The sequence below is a fragment of the Bacidia gigantensis genome (genome assembly GCF_019456465.1).
Source record: "Bacidia gigantensis strain McMullin 20006 chromosome Unknown contig_295, whole genome shotgun sequence".
Classification (NCBI taxonomy): Eukaryota; Fungi; Ascomycota; class Lecanoromycetes; order Lecanorales; family Ramalinaceae; genus Bacidia; species Bacidia gigantensis.
Genome location: NW_025408608.1, coordinates 754231 through 772239, shown reverse-complemented (window position 1 = coordinate 772239; position 18009 = coordinate 754231). Strand labels below are relative to the sequence as shown.

The following is an 18009-nucleotide window of genomic DNA, read 5'->3' as shown; positions in this document are numbered from 1 at the left end:
CTGCAGCTTGGAAATTGCCAGCTAATTTTCCATGACAGTGTGCAATGCTTGATTAACTGACGTTGGATCCTCAATGTCAACAGTGCCCGTCATTTTCATTGATCTCTTCAACTGAGTGAGCCTCGAATGTAAGTTGAGGTTCTCTCAAGTCCGATAGACAGCGCACGACCCGTACTTCTGCGGCTTTAGTCTTTCTCAATCCCTGGCGCTTCTCGCTGTCCTTTTCCTTTTCCATAACTCCCAGTGGCCCGCTCATTTGCTCAAGGTCTTTGTCTCGAGCTTGCTTAGTCTTCTCCAATACAGCTTGCATACTACCTAGTACCTTCTCCGCAGCCTTTGCAAGAGGTAGTACCTCGGCTTGTACGTCGTCAAGGGATACCCAACTCTTCTGTCCACCTAGACCAGAATGCGTAATGGCTTCGCGTAGTCGTACTATAATCAGAGCAGCAAACATGTCACCCGTGCCGCTGAAAAAGCAATCAATTTCCGGGACATCGATCTTGAATATGCGTGGAGAAAGGTCGGAGCGCGCTGTAGAGCCGACAATACTTATGACAGAAGGGGACTCAGCATTGCGGATAGACGTAACGATGATATGTGGGACTCGATATGCTTTGTGCAGCTTGGCGATAGCTTCCTTGAGTGACGTGAGAGAATTGACCTTCACTTCGGAGAGTAGTCTGCATTTCACGTTTTAGTGACGACGTGTCGATGATGCGGGTTTTCTGACCTACTCAAGCTCGAACTGATTGGGAAGAATCAGATCGGCGGCGGTCAACAGCTTTTTGTAGACTGGAACAACATTTTCGTTGACATAAAGCCGACCTTCATCGCCCATGACAGGATCCAAGACTGGAAGTAATTAGCTTGCAACGACGATATCCCCTCATGACTTTGCACACACCCCAGAAAAATGAGCCAGGCTTCGTCGTGGCCCTGAGCTTTTGATCCCTTGCTATGGATCCAATCGCCTCCACTGCCTCTGCGCTGGGCGCGTAGCCAGATAGCAAGACATCAAAATCTGTCAAGTAGCTCTGCTTGAGCCCAGCGTACAGGTCTGAAATCTCCTCCGCGGAAGCTTTGGTGCCTTTGAATTGCTTGTAACCCGTATGGTTGCCTATGTTGTTTATTATAAGCTCTCATCCAAGTGATTTCATGATAGGTGTCGGACTAAATTGTACCGTATTCAACGCTGCCACATCACACCCCAGCGATTGCATGACGAATGCGGCCATTGTGTTGCCAACATGCCTACAATTCACTTATCAGCTGGCATGTTTCAAAATCTCTCCCGTCACTCCCAGGTGCCTCACCCATAAACAACCTTGATTATCTAAGTCAGCCGCGAGTTCTCCTCTATACATGTAAGGCAGTGTCATGCCTACATGGCTTGCAACGGCTAAGACTTTTGTCTCGGGCACGATAGAATCCATGACAACGGAAAGGCTCTCGTGCACAGGTGCTACTGGAAATGATGGAGAGAGTGAAAGTAATGGCGCAAATGTTGCCAGTCCCGGAAACTTTTCAACGGAAACATGACTAATGACAATATCGACCCCACTGAAGATTTTTTTGAATTTCTATGAACATATTTACAATACCAGCCTTCCAGGTTCGACCTGCAAGATTGTTTTGACTCTCTCCAAGAACACCCTTGCCCGCCTTTCCTCACCCTTCGCTGCAGTCACGCTGAACATATTGGTTGTATCTTCAACTTTTGAGTTATAAATACCTAAATTGGGTAATGCCTGTGATCTCTTCCTGGCGGCTGGTGTCCCACCAGTCAACATGTCATACACATCAGGCTGAGACTGAGGCAATGTAGTGGGCTCACTTAAGGAGCTCGGCGGCAAGGCGGTCATTTGGGGTATGAAACTCCCCCTACTGGTTCTTGATATACTTGGACTGCTCAAGCCAAGCACATCGTTGAAAAGTTCGTCGGTTGAGGGTTTTCTCCCAGCTCTCTGTGGCAACTCATCATTTGCCAATTCCGTAGCACGGGCAACAAATGTCGATATCGGTAATCTTACGCCCAGAACGTCTGAAATACGCTTTTGGACCAACAAAACGGAGGAGAGAGATATTGGCACAGCAACCTCTGTATCCAATTCGGGCTCTGCTTCAGGAATGACTAATTCTGGTCTCGGGGGAGTTTTTTGTACCGATGATTCTTCCTTAGGAGGTACCGCTCTTACATTGCTCAGATCTAGATGCCCGAGCTTGCCTATTCTCGTTGATTGCTCTGAGGGATAAGACGAGCTTATCTGGCCAAGATAAGCTAAGACATCGCCCTTCAAGAGTCGGCCCTTAGGACCTGAAGCAGGTATCTTGTCGGCTTCAGAAGAAACCAGGCCGTTTTCGTGAAGAAGCTGGACAATAGAAGGATAGAGCGGGTAGGTCTGCTTGCGAGGCTGTGAGGGTGATGGCGGAGGTCTCTTAACGTCTGAACTTTTATCGGATGATGAGTTGCTATTTTTGGCTGCTCCAGAGGCCCCGATATCTTTCGATGCACTGGAAGAAGTGGTATCGTCTGCAGAGGGAATTGTTTGGGAGGGTTGTTCTGAGGGTAGCTCTAGGGAGGAGAGATCATCCTCTGCTTCTGCTATTATTGCTATGCGAGCGCCAACTCCTATTTTATCTCCTCCGGCATTCTGCGTAATCTTGGCCATTTTACCGTCGTCTTGAGCTTCCACGTCCATTTGCGCTTTGTCTGTCTCGATTTCGAGCAAAACATCACCGGTCGAGAAGCTATCACCCTCTTTAACTTTCCATTTGGCTATGCTACCCTCAGTCATTGTCGGTGACATGGCGGGCATTGTGAAATTTTGAGCTGCCGGAGCCCTCGATGAGCTTCGGAAACTTCGAGTATTGCCATTGAAAGGAATTGACCGACGGGATAGATGCCTGAACGCTTTCGTGGTATTGTACGAGGATGCCATCAGTATCTCCTTAATTTTTAGTGTTAAGTGACGACTGAAGGTATTTTAAAAGCGACATCCCCGGATACATATGTTGGGACACCCCGGTGACGCCAAGGTTCGCGTTTCCAAAGGGGTAAAGCGCCGGGATTCTCTGAAAATTCGCCGATATCCATCGATCTTTTAATCCCAAGAATATTGGACTATGTTCTTACATGGTGAGTAGGCTTGTTGATGCCATGGTAGACAATCAAAATCTGCCTCTCATGACTCTAAACGCTAACATGTACTGGAGTATCGCCGTGGCTGCATGACGTTCTGCCCTAGATCCTTGCCATGGGCTCCTTGGAAGCTTCAACCCTACGGATTCACAAAACGTCAAGCTGCTTGTGCGAAGCCTTGCTCATATATTCAGTCTCGCTCACCATTGTCGACAAGCGCTAAAAGCCTAGCTCGCCAGGTACCTAGTGTAAAACATCATCGTCCGGCTAGCACTCCACCAAGGAAACCATCTACCTCAAGACCTGCCCCTTATGAAGGCTCCGTCGCGTCGTCATTGTCCCAAAGAGCTTCGCCAGTCTTATTGTATCAATCGGTTTCGAATTTGCCCTACATTGTAGGATGCTACATTGCTGGTGGGGGGTTGATGATTGTCGGAGCGTTCAATGGAGCAACTATGAGCGAAGCATGGCAGAGTGAACACACTGGTGCTCGCGATCTCCCCTTCTATGTGCCAGCTTTCACTCTAATTGGCAGCTTATTCCTTGTTGCCGGAGGCGGATACCTTCTGTTGAGGGTATACTGTGTTCATGTCTGCGGTCATTAACATTCACTAATTCGAATCACAGCCGCAAAACATGGTGCGATCAATCAAAGCAATACCACCCGCGCCAGGCAACAAGTCTCAAGAACTATTGTTGCGGATCGAAAAGAGCCGTGCACTACCGTTTACGAAGCCAAAATCGGATGAAGTACTGCCGAAAGACGTAACAATGTCTGGGACATTGTGGATGGGAGGAAAGGAGCAAATAGAACGAGAATTAGCAAAAATTCGGAAAAAGAGGCAGAAAGCTAATTCCTGGAGTGACGAAGGTTCGCTGCTCTCACTTCCTTTTCGGCAATTAGCGTTCTTAATTGGTAGAGGTTTTGCCGCCGTGAAGAAGGCTGTTATTAACGAGCATCTATTACAATTTCACATCAAGGGGCGGAACATACCTTATAAATTAGAGCATAGAGATGCGTGGGCACTTGATGAAGGTCAAGCTCTGGATAAGCTAGTCAACATCAAGATCGTTGAGCCACGGTCGAAATGAACTGCTTGTTGCCCTAAACGATACATATTATCACCGCTTGCGTCTCACGCTATGACTGATTATCTCCCCAAGAATATCTCACGCTATAGGTTGCCGTCTCATTGAATAGCAGACTTCACTCGATAATGTACTTTGCGAGTCGGGTGGAAAGTTTCAATGCATTGTCTCAGGCTGCTCTGTACTCGATATGTCCAGGGGACCGAACAACGGCCTCTGCTTATGGCTACTTGTATCGTAATGTGGAGAGCTTTGGAAAGACGTACAATCTCCTCTACTCGAGCAATACGACTGGCTGCTCACAAAGTTGATACTACTTATCGCCCTCGGCCGAGAATCAATCCTTCGGAATGGTAGGGGAAAAGGATAGTACGAGGGAATTTAAGAGAGGATGTGAAGGTGATGTGGTCTTCTTTTCTTAGTCGAAGCTAGAAGGCTCGCGAGCTTTGTTGTAGTACCTGTAGATACAAATAAAGGGCCGTAATATCCTACCCTGCGTTACCATAGTAATACATTTCCAGATCCGTCGTGAAACCTTCGCAGGGCAGCAACGACGAACTATCAATCATATTACTGATATTTGCGCAACTGCGACTGTCAGCAAGTGTATACGAATGAGACTTCATAAAGAGATAGCACTTACATCCAGCGTCAGCGCTTTACTCGAATTCGCCCCCTGATCTCGATATATACCCACCAGCGCCTCGCTATTATGAAATAATCCAGTCTTCAGGCTAATGACGACAAACTGCATACCCGGACCTGCGTGGTCTCGGATGTAGCTTGCAATCTTGGCCACATTAGCATTGTCAAGGGCAGCGTCAACCTCATCAAGAACAAAGAAGGGGGATGGTTGGTAGGAGTGAATTGCGAAGAGAAGCGCCAGGGCTGCCATAGTCTTCTCTCCACCAGACAGGTGCTCCATGTCACGGAAACGCTTAAGCGGTGGCATAGCATTATATCTAATCCCGTCGAGGTATGGCTCGTCGCCGTCTTCCATATCAAGATATCTGCAGAGGTCAATACCGCAGCCTTCCTGCCAAGTGGGACATGGGTACTTACGCTTGACCCCCCATCGGCAGGGAAGCATCCCTCGTGAGGTTCTTGTAAATCGGTCCTATCTGTTCGGAAATGTGAGAGAAAGCTTTGCTGAATAATTCGAAGCGCTGTTCCTTGACAGCTTGGAAATCATCCTTCGCCCTCTTTGCTCGCTTACGCGCGTCCTCGAAGTCTTTATCTGTTGACTTAAGACGATCTTGGACCGTCCCTAAACGTTCTACAGCACGCATGTTTGGTGCCATTGTGTCAAGTTCTGTATTGAGGGTTTTGATGCGATCTTGAAGCTCGCTTTCGGCTTTATCACCATCGTTCTGCGACTGGTTGTTAGCTTGAACACTCCCAAGATTTGGCAATTGGTACCTCGCGTAGGTCTTCGTCCAAATCATCAAAGTCAATCTCTATGCCATAATCCTGGACTTCCGAAGGCTGTAAAGCTGTGTTATCTTGATCCTCGTCGACGTCCATCGCATCAGCATCAGTTTGCAGCGTGTCAAGTGGCAAGTCATCAAGACTGTTCGATTCTTCCTCTAGAGGTACCCGTACATTTTCAAGTTTACATCGTCTGAGCAAGGTGTACCGGCCCGAGGCCTTGAGCTGACGATCCGCCTCTAACCCGGAAATAGTCTTGACGGTGTTCTCAACGCCTTTGCTTCTTTTCTGGACTTCTCGCCGTTGTTCTGCTACTTTCTCGGCCTCCTGATCATGGTTTGTCTTCACCTTTTCTAGCTGCTCGTTCAGTTGGTCAAGCTCAACCATGAGGGAGTCAAGCTCATTTTGGGAAGACTCCTGCTCGGCCTGCAACTCCAGAATGAGTGATTCATCTTTGCGCGCCCGATCTTCGAGTCCCTTGATACGATTTTGAGTTTCCTGCAACTGCTGCTGTTCGTAGGTGATTCTACTCTGAAGACGGCTCTTCTGTGTGCTGAATTCTAAGTTCTTTTGAGCACCCTCCTGTTGCAACGTGCCCTGCTGTGCTTCATACACCCGTATGTTGCTGAAGCCAAGCCGGCGACAGAAGTCTCGGAATACTTGATCCTGCACTCCACTCACCGCTTCTTGGTGCTCTGCTAGAGAACTCTCAAGCTCATGAAATTCTCGGAGTTTGCCATCATGCTTTGGTCTCACAGTCGCCAATTCTTGTTTTATATGTGAAAGCTCCTTCTGCTTGCTGCTCTTGTTACGCTCGTGTGATTTGAGCTCTTCGTTGAGGTATGCCACTTTTTGCTCTAGGCCAGTCAGTTCGCCTTGCAAGTTTTCATCGTCGGCTGCGCTTCGCCTGGTGTCAGGCAGAGCTTGCAACTCGGAGACAAGCCGTTCCTGAAGCTTGCGCAGATTGTCAACCTCAGCATCGTCAAACCGACGCGAATCTTGTTTGTCACTTTGACCTCCTGTCATATTGCCACCCTTATGTATAACTGTTCCATCAAGGGTAACAGCCTTCACGTCATTGCGTTTTCCCCACACAATATCTTTGGCTATTCCCACATTGTCGCATACGACTGCATTACCACAGACGTAAGAGAAGGCTCGTTCCAGGGTCCGGTCATAGTTAATCGTATCTAGAGCCATGCGGCATCCGCGGTGCTGACCTTTTATATTCGAAGTGATTGCGGTAAACTGGATGGTGTCCAGCGGAACAAAAGTTCCTTGTCCTCGCCGCTGCTCACGCATATATTGCACGCAATCAATAGCAGTCTTCTCATTCTCGACAATAACCGTATCAAAATGACGACCTAGTATCGTGCTCACCGCTGTTTGATACCTTTTTTCGATGGGCTTGCACAGCTCACTGACACGCCCCCGTACGCCGGGGAAAACGCGCTTCAGGTCTGCGACGGTAGCTTTCAAGCGAAGTTCTTTTTCAGATTGCTGTCTTCCGTCTTCAGCCTCGAGCAGCTTTCGGAGGACTTCTTGAAGCTTTTCATCCTTTTCGGTCCTCAATTGCGCTGTTCGTAAACGCTCGGAAGTGCGTTCATTATAAATCTTTTTCTTCGCAACGACATCTTTGTTGGTCTGTTTAAGCTGACTATTAGCGTCTCCGATGCTTTCATTGACCCCCTTAAGCTCTTCGTTGAGCCTCTGAGTTTGGTAGTCGAATTGATCGACTTTGCTTTGAAGATTTGTGACGGTCTCCTGGTCAGCCTTCTTCTGGCGCTCAAGACTGTCCACATGAATTTGGTCTTCTGATGAGCGCTTGTTGACCTCTTCTTTCAACTTGTGGTATTGTTGAATATCTGCCTGGCTTAATTCTCGGCCTTCCTGTTCAGCTTTCTTTTGAAATTCCGATTCCCACTGTGATTGGGCCTTTTCAACCACTTTGAGATCTTTTGTCAGCTGCTTTACTCCGCCTGAGTGTATGTCTCTTTGCTTAGTAATATCAGCGACTCGTGCCTTGCTATTCTTCTGCTTCTTTGAGGTGTGATCAATCTTCTCTGCTATTGGAACGAGGCCATTCTCTTTTACGTCAATGTCCTTTTCTTTCTGCTTCATATTTTTCTCAATCTTGGACACTTCACGCCCAACTTTCGCTTGATCTCGTTTGGCTTCCTCAAGAGCTTTATCATATTTCTCAATGCCACGTCTTTGCTCCTTGAGCTCGTCTTGATGCCGCTGGATTTCAGCCCCCGACTCCTCGATGACTTTTTGGAAATGGTACAATTTCCACAAGATATGGGTCACGATCGCTTGATCCCTTTCGTCGGCTTTCTTAGCGTAATTGTCCGCTTCGTTCTTCTGCTCAGTATATTGCTTGATTTCTGAATTGATACCGCGCCTGCGATGAAGCGCAAAGTTCTGATTCTCTAGAGCCTCTTCAGCCTGCACTTTTAGCTGCTCGTATTCGTCCTTATATTCAAGACTTCCTGAGATCTGCTCTATCAGCCTTGTGAGGTCCCGCGGCGACTGCGATGCAATGGCTTCCACATCTCCTTGAAAGACCAGAAAGTTGCGCGCTTTGATCAGAATGCTCTCGGCTTCCAGCGTCTCATTATATTGTTGAGCTGTGACAATGCGATCATTGATACGATATTCGCTAGCTCCTGAAGTGGTGATTGAACGCTTCCAATACTGTTCATCCCCTGCGTCATCTTCATAGACAGCCATCACCCACGCACTCTTTGGATCATGGCGTTCCTGAGTTCCGTTAATTTCATCTTCTTCACCACCGCCAACCTCGCCATTGGCATGACCGTTGACGCCATTTGTAATTGCAGACCCGTCGTTATTGATTTTTGACGTTCTCAATACGCGGTCACGAAAGACTAAGTCGCGCAAGTGAGCAGACCGTAGATGAGATGATTTGATCCCGAGAACAAACGAGATGGCGTCCATACTGCAACAATGTGAGTGATACTGCGTAGGTCAGGATTGGGGCCTTCACTAACGAGTTCGATTTACCGGAGCCATTGGGCCCAATGATCGAGGTAAAGTAAGAGTCGCCCAAGAGGAGTACATGATGTCCCTTATATGATTTGAAATCTGCTCTAGTATTAATGCGACAAGATTTTACCAAACTACGATTGACCTACTGAAAAGCTCCAAGCGGATGAGTTTCCCCATATTGCGTGAGTTGACTGAGGTCAAATGATATTCGTACCTTACACTTGAATTAGAGCACCCACGTCTGGTGCGATGGGTCCAGCAAGGCTCACCATCTGTTTGTATGCGATAGCTAACAAAGCCAACTCTCCACGCGTTGCTCCCTTGACACGCTAAGATGGCGTACGATAAGGCGAATGCACTAAAAGAGACTAGTCTTAGGGCCATCGAGGGCACGTCTACAACGCGGCAGCTGGCACGAGCCAACCAGAAGTCCCAGGAAGACCACGGATCCGATGAATGTATTGATCTCGCAATAACTACAGTACACCCGTTGCGAGGGGGACAATATGCATATCTTGCGTGAGCTCGTGTGATCTCTCAAATAGCAAGTATGTGCTCCTCATCACCTTATATTCCTATCGAAACATTCATTGTGAATGGATTATTACAAAGAAAGGGTTCCGTGCTAATGATATGTATTCAAATCAGAGCGATGCACTTCGGCGACAGACCTTGAATAGACTGACTATCAGATCAACGCTGGTCACAGCTGGCCTGTACAAGATGGCAGATAACACGAACCTTTCCAAAGCCAAGTCTGAACCAGTCTTGACGAGTGAATCGTCACCGCCAGAATCAATGACAGTCCCGACTAAAGCGCTGTCTGCCTCTTCGATAGAGGATGCTAGCTCTTCTCAAGATGCTACCTCACCCATGCCTAGCCCAAATCTGCTCTCGCGCAACTCATCCATGGCAGATCTCCAGGATGAATGGGAAGTACCTCCTGAGAACATCACGTTCTTCGATCTCTTGGACAACCTAGCGCTGTCAACGAAACTTGAAAGCTGGCAGACAAAGATCGCAAGGCAAACCGATAGGGTACGGAAGCAGCAGGCAAAGCTCAGGTCGTCAACGAACAACGCGAAGGATAGGGTCATAGAGGAGTGGCGACGGCGATTACCACCGCCTGATGAGCAACTTGACACCTATCGGAAACGAGTGAGGGAGTCAGTAGATAGGCTTGGTGGCAGGTGGAACGATGCAAAGGCAGTGACGGCTCGAGAAAAACTGTCTTTCATTGCAGGTGTCCTAAATGTTTTCATCAGCGGCTACCTGATCGGAGGCCGACCAGAGATGTTCTATCTGTGGTTCACAGCGCAACTGTGCTACTTCATGCCGATACGATATTACACCTACCATAAGCGAGGCTACCATTACTTCCTCGCAGACATGTGCTACTTCGTGAATCTGCTCATGCTCTTAACGATATGGGTTGCGCCACAATCGAAACGATTATTCATAAGCGCTTATTGCCTTGCAAACGGTAACAATGCAGTCGCGATAGCGATGTGGAGGAACTCCATGGTCTTTCATTCGCTAGACAAGGTGACGAGGTAAGGACCTTTGACGCTGATCCTGCGCTCCGAGAACGCTAACTCGTGCAGCCTCTTCATCCACATCATGCCCTGTGTAACGCTCCACTGCCTTGTCCACCTTACACCAGCTGCTACCCTACAAGATCGCTTCCCTGCTATCTACGCCATCAAATTCAGCCATCCCGAATCATCTGTACACTACTCGCTCCTCGACATGTTTCTCTGGTCATCCGTCCCTTATGCAATTTGGCAGCTCTCTTACCACTTCTTTATCACCGTCCGCCGACGAGAGAAGATCGCAGCTGGCCGACCCACCTCGTTTACCTGGCTACGCAAATCCTATGGAAACTCTTGGATAGGCAAAATCGTCCTTGGAATGCCCGATTCACTACAAGAACCAGCCTTCATGTTGATACAGTACCTTTATGCGATTGGCAGCATGATACCTTGTCCGATCTGGTTCTGGTACCGCTGGCCAAGTGCGACATTTCTCATGGTTTTGTTTTCTTGGAGTATCTATAATGGCGCGACATACTATATCGATGTGTTCGGCACGAGGTTTCAAAAAGAACTAGAGAAGATGAAGAAGGATGTGGTGAAGTGGCAAACGAGCCCAAACGGCGGCTTCGAGTCTGCTACGCCGCTCCAGAATGGTGAGCCTTGCGGGACGCAGCTAGAGGGCGCTCAATCTAAAAGCGAAGCGAGCATTGATAAGATATCTCTTCTCGAAAATGCAGGTGATAAAGCCACAGGTACTGATTTAGGTCGCGCAGATGGCCTCAAGGAGCGGAAATAGTAATATAGTATACAACATTGTGAGATTATTCGCTTGACGATGATGCCAATAGTCGGGAAAATGACTTCTTACGCTAGGCATTTTGGTGCAAGAGGATTTGGAAACGAAAGACTTGGGCTGCGAATCGATGGTGCTTCTAGTCCTTTGTTGCAAGATACCCCAGAATACGACATCATGATAATATAACTTCCTTTAATATCACGCACTCTGTTGGCATATCCGCTTTGTACTTATGAGCAACTTTGTACCGAGGAAATGACTGGCGCGAAAGGTACTGGGCAAAGCTTTCCAACGAGCGCCCTAGCTGAAAGAGATGTACGTATGAAGATGTAATGGTCTGCAACTTCTCCTATACTTTACACAGCGAGAGTCTTCCTTCGCCCAAGTAACCCACCGAGGCTCTTTCTCCGGCCATCTCCTTCTGTTCGAATGCGCCCATCATCCTCGGTCCTCTTCAGCTCCCTCCTCTCCTCTTTGACCATCTTCTTCTGCTCCTTCCTGGACCTCTTCTCCTCTTCCAGTCTCTCCCGCCTCTCTTCCAATGTTTTGTCACCATAGAAACCCAGCAGACCGCCCCCTACTACAGGATCTGTTTCCACATATTGTTTGGACTCCACCCATGACCGCAGTGCTGCTAGATAGTCGGCTTCACTTTTGTGACGACCGTAGGGGCTTGTTTCCTGATAGCTTGGGAGTCGAGCATGGCTTTCGTTACCTCTAGACGTCAGGGTTTGGGATGAAGGATGGGCATGGTCCTGACCGCGAGGTGCAGTACTTAGCGATGTCGAGTTGCGGGCCAAAGACGGTTCGTAGTAGTCCGCATGGCCTTCGAAAAGAGACAAGTCTTCGTCCTTGGCGGCTGAAGGAAGAAGGGGCAGTTGGTCTGCAGAGACGTGGCGCGCAGCCATGGCACGCTTGGTCACTCTCACACTTATCTCGCCAACGCAGAAAAGTAAAGTCCGGTATGGAATAGTCGAGAGTCCATGTGTCTTGAAAACGTCATAGTGAGTTCATGAAGGCGTGATGCCCGTGAGTACTCCGATTGGTCAGCCTTCACAATTCGAGAGAGCCTAAGCCTCAAGAGCCGCACTGGTGCGTTAGGCTGATGAGTATCTTTGGCCCACATTTACGCCAATGACGAACAATATTATGAAGGCACAGACACAAATAAGCTCATCTCTCCAGTCCTTACCAAGACGTTGGCACTCTGGCCTGGATCCCTTTTCCAAGCCGCTCAAGACCAAAGGTTCTCTCCATTCTTGCCACCCTCCGTTTAAGCTGAGTAAATCTCGAAGCTACTCGGGCATAGCGTCGTCAGATCTGAATTGCGACACTTCTCTCGGTGCTTTTTGCATGGCGGAAGAAAGCTTTGCTGCATGGGTTGTGGCAAGAGTAATGTGAGGAAGACCCTCAATAAGCGTGGATAACTCCAAGCAGCACCGACGCCAGTGAGTGGATGCGTGTTTAGTATATAGCCTCCATCGCTGGCATCCTAGCTTGTGGCAATTACCCCGTCACTTACAGCTGCGGCCGATACGTGCTGGCGATAGTTTCAAGAATCTATGTACCGGGTAATCTTTTGCGCTCAAACTCAACTTTAGTGGCCGTGAGAACCTGAGCTTCGACTCGGAAGCCCCCCAGTTGTCTTCAGCTCATGAACAATGCTTTAACACTGACTCCCACACTTGTCTACTATGCATCGACGGACACATCCCCGTAGACCTCGAATGCAAGTAACCGTAGAAGTCGTTCGACATTTGAACTAACGCAAGCTTCTTGAATGGCCGAGCCAGCAATTCATCTGATCACTTATCTGGTATTGCTTGAAGGATATCTAGTAGCCACGTTGGGAACAAGAAACACATTTCAACTGAATGAAAATCTCTCTCGCTTCTCTACGGGTGGTTTCAATAGAGAAGTTTCTCTCAATTTTGACATAGAAATTTCGCATTGGCTAAAATAAAGGCAGGTAAAGATGTGATATCACGCTCGCCGACAACCACTTCTATGGTTTCAAAAGAAGTTTGTATTCGGGCTTCATGGTTCATTGAAAGAAAAGCATGCATATTGCGGGGTTTAAGGAGACTTGAAAAGCATTGAGAACGAGAAAAGGAAAGCAAAATGGTTCAGAAAGGGTTGCCAACATTGTCTTCCACCTTTTTTGCGGAGTGTGGGATTCAAAGTACGCCGCAAGTGATCAGATCTTCCGAGCCCAATCATCTCCATGTTCTGAATGCCAAGCCAAGCCTCCTCCGTGCGTTCTGGCGCGTGCACTCAAGCAGCTTGACGACAGACCCATTCTCGCTTGTTAAAGCAAAGCTTTGAGTCGGGTGAGTACTGGTATGCTGCTCAGTGTTCATGGAGGCTTTTGCCTTGGGAGAGTCCGTCAAGAACGTCCTTATATCAATGAGCTTTTTCAGTGAAAGCAGGCGGAGCACCTCCAGGCCTCGACCGTTCGGAAGCTGTCCAAGATGACCAGGAGAATTGTAGGTATGAGGTCTCAATTTCGTGACTCTTGGCTCAAACTCTATAGGTCCGTACGAGCATCCAGCTTGGGATACTCACACTCATCGTCCTCCTACTCGTCTTCTTACTCGACAATCGATTCAACGTGCTCCCAGAAGCCATACATAACGCCCTCCCTGCACATCATCCCGGTCTAGTCATTACAGATATCACAATCGCAACATGCTCATCTATAAACCTCCTTTCCAGTTGCAAGCTTGATCAAAATAAATGGCACCGCGTTGAAAAGGATCTTTATCTCTCAAAAGGGTGGCTATCACATGCATTCGTCCATATTGAGCGCAAACGCGAGTCCGAACTTACAGACAAAGACCGCATAATCCTTGACATTCGGGTTGGTAGCCTGGATCCTGTCTTGTCAGAGAAGGACCAGGGTGCAGAGAAGTGGGAGTCTCGTCAAGCCGGTCTTTGGCTTAAGCGCACCTCCAAGCATCGCGACGCGGACAAGAACCAAGCGGTGACTGCAGTAGATGTCTTGTTCGGTTCAGACTCCGTGGAAGTCCGTCCTGGCTGGCAAAGAGTTCCTCAGCCGTTGATGCTTCGCGACATAGGAGGAGAGAACCAAGGCGCCTATATTACAGTACGGCGAGGTTCCCCTAACGACATCCGTCCGCCTCCTCCCCGCGTCAACAACCACGGAAAATTCAAAATATTACAGGTAGCTGACTTGCATCTCGCAACTGGCCCAGGAGTCTGCCGTGATGCTGAGCCTCCAAATCACAACGGAGGTAAATGTATCGCGGATGAACGGACTCTCAATTTTGTAGCCTCAGTATTAGACGATGAGAAGCCCGACATGGTTGTTCTCTCCGGAGATCAAGTGAATGGCGACACCGCTCCAGACGCTCAATCCGCTATCTTCAAGTTCGCTGCCCTCTTTGTCGACCGTAAAATTCCTTATGCCACCATCTTCGGTAACCACGACGACGAAGGTTCTCTCTCCCCGCGAGGCCCAAATGCAACTCACTAATAGCCTCCCTTATTCTCTCTCGGAAGCTGGTCCTAACAATCTTGACGGCGTAGGCAATTACGTTGTTGAGGTCCTCGCACGCGGTCAATCTACACACTCGGCACTAACCCTCTACCTTCTCGATACCCACGGCTACTCTCCCGACGAGCGCCAATTCCGCGGATACGACTGGCTGAAGAAGAATCAAATCGAATGGTTTAAATCTACAGCCCGAGAATTAAAGCATAGCTCATCCCATACCGGCTACAGACTCCAGCACATGGAGATGGCCTTTATACACATCCCGCTTCCCGAATATCGTGTCACATCCGACATGGTCGTACCAGCCACAGGTAAACAGCTTGAGAACCCCACTGCCCCAGCCTTCAATTCCGGATTCCGCGACGCTCTGGTCGAGGAGGGTGTTCTCGCCGTTTCATGTGGCCATGATCATGTAAATGATTATTGCTCGCTGAGTAAAGGGCGGGATGGCAAAGCGGAGCTGTGGATGTGTTATGGAGGTGGTGTTGGATTCGGAGGGTACGGTGGTTACGGAGGATACCATCGCAGGGTGAGGATATTTGAATTTGACATGAACGAGGCACGGATTATGACGTGGAAGAGGGTAGAATATGGGGATATTGGAAAGCGGGTTGATGAAGCCATTATTGTTGAAGGTGGGAGGGTCGTTGGATTGAATCAGTAAGAGTGGATTAGGGCAAGTCCAATGTTTGATCTGCAAGGTGTCTGGCGTCAAGCGATGTGAGTGTGAGCTTCATGCTATGCATTTGTCTATTGATGGGATATTCTAACGGCACTTCATATTACTGAAAATTACAAAGCAACTTTGGAAGTGCAATAATGTACAGAAGCAAAAGTGATACCATAGCCAATCGAAGGAGGGCATAGCGCTCGTAGGGATTCGCTAGCGCTCGATGTGCGCAGAAGATGGGGCAGTGATGCTTGAAGTATTGATACAATTAATGCGATTCGTAATCACTCTTCCTGCTCAACCGTTGCAATGGCCGCGGCAGCTTGGGCTGTCTCGCCTTGTCTTTCAACGTGGTCTGTACTCTGAGATCGATGCTGCGGCGTCTCACCTTCCTCTCCCTCGCCTTTCCCGGAAACACTTTGCTTAGGGCTTACGGATGGACCAATGTTGGCCTGTTGAGGTTTGAAGAATGGCTCGCCATCCTCATCAGCGTCGAGTTGCATTAAGAACGTTTCCCATAGCTCGATCAGCTAAGGGTCGGTTAGCAAACATCAAGACCAGTAAACTCAAAAGAAGCACACGAACTTCTTTTTGCGCCTCGATAGCCCCTTCTAGGAAGGTCTCTACACCACTCTTGAAATCCTCCACTTTCTCCCGTTCAAATCTCTCGAGCTCATTCCTCATCAGCCGTCCCATATCTTCAAATAAGAGTCTCGCTTGGTGGCACCGCCGTTCACCATCACCGACATCAGCCTGTAGTTGATTCAGTCGGTCTTGTTGTGTCTTGCCTGATCTCATCACTTTATCTTGTGTTTGCCTCCTCTTATGCAGCTCTCCTTCAGCACTATGCCATGAATGAAACGACTTCTGCCGTTGAGCGAAAGCAGTCTTAATGGATGAGATGAGCCTGATATACTCGTCCAATGTAATTCCCAGAGTGAGTACATCTTGCTGGGCCTGACGTTCATAGAGATCACGAATGCGTAATTGGAGATCAGAAAGGCTAGCTAGAGGTGTAGAAAGTGAGACGGAGAGCTCGACGGTCGAGAGAGAATATAGAGAAGAGGAGAGTTCGCCAGCTGCTTCTGCTAGAGCTTTGCGCTGTGTGACAACTGTGTCGATGGATTTCAGGAGTGCTTTCAGCTGGTTTTCCAGGGCGTCAAGGTATAGTTTGCGGTCATGGAACCAGTCATCGTGTTCAATGAATTTGCCAGTCGCTGTGCTCCCCAGTCCAAACGAGCTGAGCATACCTTTGTTTTCACCTAAGCCGAGTTCCTTATGTTCACGGTGTTTGATGTCCACGTTGAAAGCATCACTTTCGAGAAATATCTTGAGGTCGACATCATGATGGAGGATAGGATGCGCTGCAACTTTGTTGAGCATTCGTTCTAGAGCCGCTCTTCGAGACTCAACGAAATTAGTATCGAAGCGGCCAACAGCTTGTTTTTCCGGAGGCGGCGGTACTACTACACCGGGGTTGTTGCTATGAAGGGTGTTGTAAAGCCACAGAAAATCGCGATATCGCCGGCCAACGGTAAACTCTGGATGCTTATATGCCTTTGAGGTCGTCTACTTGCGTAGTCAGCTACTACAAGATCGAACGATGCATAAATTCCGTTTACCTTCGTCCGAACTTGATATACGATGTGCGAGCTTGTAAGGTCCCCGACCTTGTGTGGATCTCCCACAGTAATGTCAAAGGTCGGGCGCGCAGCTTGTTCGATGCTAATGCTCGGTTGCGTTTGCCGCCTAGCATTATCAAAGCCTCCAGGTGGGCCCTGTCCTTGAGCATAATTTTGGGACCGTGAACTGACTGACGTTCGCTCCTCATTTCCAAGGTCTGGTGATCCTAGTGGACTTGGTACCTTCGCAGTATTTGAGGGTGGTGGGCGTGCGGAGCGAGTAGGCAATGATTGTTCCTTCGACGGAGGGATTGGCGGTTGTTCGGGTTCGGAAGTAGGTGCGCTGCCACCTAATGGACCCAGTGGATCCAAAGAGCCATCAACAGGCTCTAGTCTTGTTGTTGGAACAACGACCTTTTTGGCGGCACGCGGCCCTCGGCCTGATGCGCTTCTTGGTGATGATACTGCATGTTGTTCAGGTTTTGGCGAATTAGAGGACGGATCTATGTTTGGTGAGCTTGTGTCACACATTGCAGCTCTATGCACTTTGACCTTGTTCGGAGGCTACTGGGCTTTTCGCATGGGTGGAGCTAGGATTTGATGGCACGTCTTTGCTTGCGTCAGTAAATTGCGACCATACATTGCTTCAAACATGGGCGCACCTCCCCAAGGAGAGTCTTCTGCATCCATGGGCGTTACAATACTTGGAATATTCCGACTTATGTCGAGACTTCGTAAAGTATCAGTGGAGCTTCGAGGAAAGTCGGGCGTAGTGCCGTCTCCGAAAGGCGCTAATGATTTATTTTCGCGATTTTCTTCAGCATCTGGCTGAGTTCTTGCAGATCGCTCCATGAGATTCAACATTGGATGATGATTGCTCTTTGCTACATATTTTCAACTTAGAACTTGGTATGGGTTGCTCCTTCCTTGCTCTGTCTTCCCTTAGTAGGCAGACGTATGAATGACCTTGCTACACTCCGCCTTTACTAGGCTACAAAATCTTCATGTTCGCTATGGCTACCTATAGCTCTACAAATCAAACAAATCAGCGGAACCATGTTCAAGCGGAGACTTTGTGACTAGATTCCCTCTTCACGCTGTCCAATTGAACGCTTAGTAGATTTCGTCAACCTTTTTGCTATACAACAACGAGTCGTAAGTCCTGAATCTCACAGAACCTAGACCAATTCTGAGACACAAG

At 48.5% G+C, this 18009-nt stretch overlaps 6 protein-coding genes across 6 annotated transcripts; 3 read left to right on the top strand and 3 right to left on the bottom strand.

The window, feature by feature from the left end:
* Positions 1-76: 76 nt before the first annotated feature.
* KY384_008300 (uncharacterized protein) lies at positions 77-2816 on the bottom strand (the record flags this gene model as incomplete). Its single annotated transcript, XM_044816789.1, has 4 exons — positions 77-680; positions 735-852; positions 905-1117; positions 1673-2816. The coding sequence occupies 4 exons, from the start codon at positions 2814-2816 to the stop codon at positions 77-79; spliced, it is 2079 nt and encodes a 692-aa protein (XP_044666154.1).
* A 959-nt stretch (positions 2817-3775) lies between these two features.
* Positions 3776-4231, top strand: KY384_008299 (uncharacterized protein; the record flags this gene model as incomplete). Its single annotated transcript, XM_044816788.1, has 1 exon — positions 3776-4231. The coding sequence occupies one exon, from the start codon at positions 3776-3778 to the stop codon at positions 4229-4231; it is 456 nt and encodes a 151-aa protein (XP_044666153.1).
* A 485-nt stretch (positions 4232-4716) lies between these two features.
* KY384_008298 (uncharacterized protein) lies at positions 4717-8845 on the bottom strand (the record flags this gene model as incomplete). Its single annotated transcript, XM_044816787.1, is given in 7 exon segments — positions 4717-4786; positions 4803-4816; positions 4872-5238; positions 5291-5598; positions 5648-8618; positions 8671-8764; positions 8815-8845. 7 exon segments carry the CDS (start codon positions 8843-8845, stop codon positions 4717-4719), a joined length of 3855 nt encoding a protein of 1284 aa, XP_044666152.1.
* A 157-nt stretch (positions 8846-9002) lies between these two features.
* On the top strand, positions 9003-10999 carry KY384_008297 (uncharacterized protein; the record flags this gene model as incomplete). Its single annotated transcript, XM_044816786.1, has 3 exons — positions 9003-9061; positions 9361-10221; positions 10273-10999. 3 exons carry the CDS (start codon positions 9003-9005, stop codon positions 10997-10999), a joined length of 1647 nt encoding a protein of 548 aa, XP_044666151.1.
* A 2471-nt stretch (positions 11000-13470) lies between these two features.
* Positions 13471-15180, top strand: KY384_008296 (uncharacterized protein; the record flags this gene model as incomplete). The annotated part of the gene is made up of 3 exons (XM_044816785.1): positions 13471-13485; positions 13533-14457; positions 14549-15180. The coding sequence occupies 3 exons, from the start codon at positions 13471-13473 to the stop codon at positions 15178-15180; spliced, it is 1572 nt and encodes a 523-aa protein (XP_044666150.1).
* Positions 15181-15470: 290 nt separating this feature from the next.
* On the bottom strand, positions 15471-17672 carry KY384_008295 (uncharacterized protein; the record flags this gene model as incomplete). The annotated part of the gene is made up of 5 exons (XM_044816784.1): positions 15471-15716; positions 15772-16755; positions 16809-17311; positions 17361-17417; positions 17471-17672. The coding sequence occupies 5 exons, from the start codon at positions 17670-17672 to the stop codon at positions 15471-15473; spliced, it is 1992 nt and encodes a 663-aa protein (XP_044666149.1).
* Positions 17673-18009: the final 337 nt, after the last annotated feature.